At 36.2% G+C, this 5045-nt stretch overlaps 1 protein-coding gene across 1 annotated transcript; it reads right to left on the reverse strand.

Annotated features, from left to right (window-relative positions):
• Positions 1-471: 471 nt before the first annotated feature.
• On the reverse strand, positions 472-948 carry LOC148587624 (major pollen allergen Bet v 1-A-like). Its single transcript, XM_088512729.1, has 2 exons — positions 939-948; positions 472-824 (listed from the first exon to the last, which is right to left on the reverse strand). Exons 1-2 carry the CDS (start codon positions 946-948, stop codon positions 472-474), a joined length of 363 nt encoding a protein of 120 aa, XP_088368855.1.
• Between the last annotated feature and the right edge of the window lie 4097 nt (positions 949-5045).

Genomic DNA, 5045 nt, shown 5'->3' on the forward strand with positions numbered 1-5045 from the left:
TAACAATCCTTTTTTTAATTAGACGTGATTTATGCTACACTTCAGGATAAACGACTCCCACATCAAGGTTTTATCATCATTCTTTAAGATAAAAATGCTATCTTCTAAAACATAGGGTCTTATCTTAAAGAAATGACAACATGCCTATTCAGAGTTGAGGTCGTTCGAACAGTGAAAACTTGGGTCACAAACGTAATTCACTACAATGAAAAGTAGGATGTAAATGCATTTAATTTTTGAAATAAAATTATAATGAAGAATTTTCACGCATATTGTATGGTTATAGGCTATAGAATCATTGTAATTTCTAAATAAGATTCTTTATTTATATGTATGCAAAGCAAAATAACATTCACTTTGCAATATTCCAAGTTACAACATCACAACCGCAAACATCTTTATTAGCAAGCCGAAATTAAGCAGTAGTATTTATGGCTTGACAGAAAACAACATGAAATCCACAACTCATTTTTAAGAGTTGTTCTGGACGTAGGTCTCAACAAGCTTCAAAAGTTCAAGGGCTTTTTCTGCGAAAGCCCGAAGCTCCGCAGGGTCAATCGAATTGTTTTCAATGGTTTTGTAAATGCCAGTCAAAGTCACTGAGGATGCTGGATCAGGGTTATTTGTCGGTATCTTGATCCCCGCAGAGACCTTATTGAGCTTGTTACCCGAAGGAGCAACTTCCAAAGGGTTAATTGCCTCTATCTTGATTTCCGCAGAGATCTTCTTGAACTTGTCGCACAAAGGAGCACCGTCGATCACGCTGTAGTTGTATTGATAGTTTTTATCGTCGACGAAATCAACCCTCTCCTTCTCGTACGTGCCTGAAAAATATAGAAAAGCACATGCATGTTACCGGCCTCTGTAAGAATTCAATATATAATTAAATGCTAATTGACAATAAAAATTAGCAGTGGAATGAATAATTATATAAATACCTCTAGCCATGCTTTACTCAAGCTAATTGAAGAACAGCTTTATAGAAACGAATTTGGAAAACAAAAAATATTGAGAGGTTCTTCTGACCTATGCCTACCAGTGAGTGCCCATTGATGGAATACACAGGCCTTATTTACAGGTAGGTCAGGGGACCCTCAATTAGAGTTGTTACCTTAATTATTCCTCCCATCAAGGAATAAAAATCAAATCAATACAGCTAATTGATTCCACAAAAATAAAATCTTTAATGAAATCAAATAGTTGTTCCACAAGAATTAAATCAGTGCTTTAATTCAGAATATTTAATTGAAATCAAATACTTGTTCTACAAGAATTAAATCAGTAATTTAATTCAGAATATTTGATTTACACAATAAGCTTTAATTGGAATAAATTATTGAACACCGTAATTTTATAATTACAATAATATATGTGACATAAGGGACATACTTTAAATGAAATTTCTTACAGCCTCTTCCATCCAACATCTAAATATATTATTATATATTTGTTTCTTTTGCCTTTTTAGTAAGAGAGGGTTTTGTGCTGATAAACCTCATAATAAATAAAAGTAGGTTTAAAATGCTAATGATATGATAGAAACTAATTAATCAACCTTTAACATAGACGATCTTCAAGATGGTTCTGGGATCTCCTTCTCCTTCAGTGTAATCAACTCTCTTAACGATCTTAGGTGCAGCCAGTGCAAGGATGAATTTGCAGTTTTTAAAGGCATCGAACAGCTTAGCCGGTGAAACAACGGAGGTTGTCAGAGCCACGAACACAGAACTGTTATGAGTACTCACGATGACCGAAGACCTTTGGATGTGATAGAAGGACGAATATGAAGAGAAGTAGAAGGATATAGTGAACTTAGGGAGTTTGTGAGTGCTAGAGGGTTGGTATTTATAGACTAAGCTTGATATTTTTGTGTGGCATGCAATTTCATTTGTTCATCAATGAATGGGGGCAAATATTCCAAGAATTATATATATATATATATATATATATATATATATATATATATAATATCTTCTTCGTTGCATGATGAGCAGAGTGTTAATTACCTACCTAGCTAGATAGAAAGAGATAGAGAATGGGTCAGTGACATCACTAAGTGAAAGGACAAAATCCCACCATTAAATACCGCCAACCTACAATAATATATCAAGATAGATGGAGAGAGGCGCAAAAGCTTTTATAAATGCAGCATTTATAACTGCAACAATAATCGGGTAAGAACTTATGACACTTCTATGAACGTTGGGTCACAAACGTGATTCACGACAGACTCACTACGATAGGTCATGTCTAAAATCTAGTGTAAACAACTCCCAGATCAAAGTTTTGTTGTCTTTCTTGAAAATAAGATGCTAGCTTTTAAAGAAATGACAACATACCTCTTCAGCATTGGAAAGTTGAGTTACAAACGTGATTCACGACAGACCTACGATTAGGGGCGTCAACCAAGTCTCGTTTTTCAATTTTTGGACAAAACCGGGGATAGGAACCGGGATACCACGGATCTAGGTTTTGGGCAACTGGAACCGGGAACTGGGTCTCGGCTACCAGCCTGTTCCGGTTTGTACCCGGTCCGGTAACCGATTTTTTAAGAAAATTGTTTTTTTTTTTTTTTGTTTTTTTACCGGTTTAATATATATATATACCCGGTTCTGGTTTCCCAATTATAATTGGGTGCCAAAAACTGGGTTGGTATTTTGCAACCGGAACCAGAACTGGCTCCCTGATTTTCCGGTTTCCCGATAATTTTGACACCCCTACCCACGACGATGAGTCACTTCTAAAATTAAGGGCTTTTGAGTCATTTCACTCCATTACGTTTTAAGTAAACGTAGTGATATGCATAGTTTAACAACCCTTTTTTTAATTAGACGTGATTTTTACTGTCACGTTGCAAACTAGTAATGCTAGGGACCATCTTTTTATTCTCCTGAAATTGATGTGGCTTTCAAAATCACTACTTTGCTAACAGGTCCAACGGATCTATCCATTTCACTTTGTAGTGTGTTAAATAATTACCTACCTAGAGAGGTAGAGATAGAGATAGAGAATGGGTTAGTTACATCACGGGTCAGTGACATCACTAAGTGAAAGGACAAACTCCCACCATTAAATACCGCCTACCTACAATAATATATCAAGATAGATGGAGAAAGGCGCATAAGCTTTTATAAATGCATCATTTATAACTGCAACCATAATTGGGTGAGAACTTATGACTCTTCTGTGAACGTTGGGTCATAGACGTGATTCATGACAGACTCACTACGATAGGTCACTTCTAAAATCCAGTGTAAACGACTTGCAGATCAAAGTTTTGTTGTCTTTCTAAAATATAAGATCCTACCTTTTAATTCACTACAAGAAATTTGGTCATTAGCAACCAAATTATTAGCGGCGACCCAATAGTTGCTGCTAATGAGGGGTCATTAGCAGCGACAAAAAAGTTGCCGCTAATAGTGGACGCTAAGTACCAAAATAGTTGATATTTAGCCAGCAACACCAATAGCGGCTACCATTATTGCCGCTATTTACTACTCATCAGCGGCGACATCACACAGTCGCCGCTATTAGGCATAGGCCTGTAAATGAGCCGAGCCGGTCCGAGCTTTGGCAAACTCGGACCGGCTCATTGAAACAGACCTAGAATCGAGCCGGTCTCGAGCTCGAGCCGAGCTTGTAAACCCTGGCTCAAGACCGACTCGTTAGGGTATTTGACACGCTCGGGATCGGTAATGGGAATATGTGAGCCGAGCCGAGCCCTCGATTAGCTCGACTCAGCTCGAGCTCGAGATAGAAACATAATTTTCAAGATGGCGAAATCGAGCCCGAGCCTGAACTCGAGCTCGTTTAGAAAGCCTTTCGAGCCTTAAACGGGTAGGTCGGCCCGTTTAAGGCTCGTTACTACAATCAAGAATTATTTTCAAACACATTTACAATTCCAAAATTTTCCAAGTTAATTCCAACTGCCAATTACAAATCAGGTAATTCCAAAATGCCAATTACAAATCAGGTAAGATTCACTATAACAAGTTATATCCAAGACAAATTGTCAAATAGTAGCAATGTAAAATTCAGGACAAATATAACTTACAAATTGCAATAGCATTAAAGTAGAAATTAAAAACACCTAAAATTACAAGCTTAGACAATTATATTAGGGCCTTACAAATCAAGCAACTTCAAATTGAAGAAAACAAATTAATCTACAAATAGAAGAACTACAAATCAAATTGAAGAAATTATAAATGACTGAAATGGAGTCAAATGACCAAAAACAAAAATTCATCTAAAGAGACTACTCTTCATCCTGGCCACCAACTATCCACACCAGTCCACTGTCCACACTGCATTCAATGAAGAAAAAAAGTGTTAAATGTTTTTAACTCCCTTGACATCTTGCAAGGGATATCAGGAAGTTTTATCAAGGGAGTTTTATCACTTGCAAGGGATGTCAAGGGAGTTTTATCAAGGGAGTTTTATCACTTGCAAGGGATGTCAAGGGAGTTTTATCACTTAAGATTAGTGATGTACAAATTTAATTGTACTCGCAAGTGCACGAGTCGTGTGCAATATAGCGTGTGTGCAAGTGCGAGGTCGATCCACAGGGATTTGTGTTGTGTAAACCAATTTCTATTTAAACCAACTCTATTTTAACCTAGTTCCGAATTTTGTGATTTTGAAAATAAACTAACATAAACTAAATAAAATAAAAATAATCAAAAGATAAACGACTAAGGTTTTAGAATTCACCTCACCAAATCAAAGTATACATTCTTATGTTTTCATTCATGCATCCGACAAACAATTAAACCCTATATATATGTTCTATTGTTTTTTTATAAACCAATTGAATCATTCGATGAATCCATCTCTATTACAAATCACAACGAATATCCAATTGAGATCAAATCATCCATTGTATCCGAAAATCACAACGGATATAAGTCTCAATCAAATCATTCGATGTATCCGTTGGATGAAACACAATGAATATCCAACATTTTCACGATTTATAAACAACAATCAATCACAATTTTGTCACACAATTGAACTGAAACGAACATACATTACATTAAACGACG

The sequence above is a fragment of the Corylus avellana genome, chromosome 2 (assembly GCF_965113065.1).
Source record: "Corylus avellana chromosome 2, dhCorAvel1.hap1.2, whole genome shotgun sequence".
Taxonomy (NCBI): domain Eukaryota; kingdom Viridiplantae; phylum Streptophyta; class Magnoliopsida; order Fagales; family Betulaceae; genus Corylus; species Corylus avellana.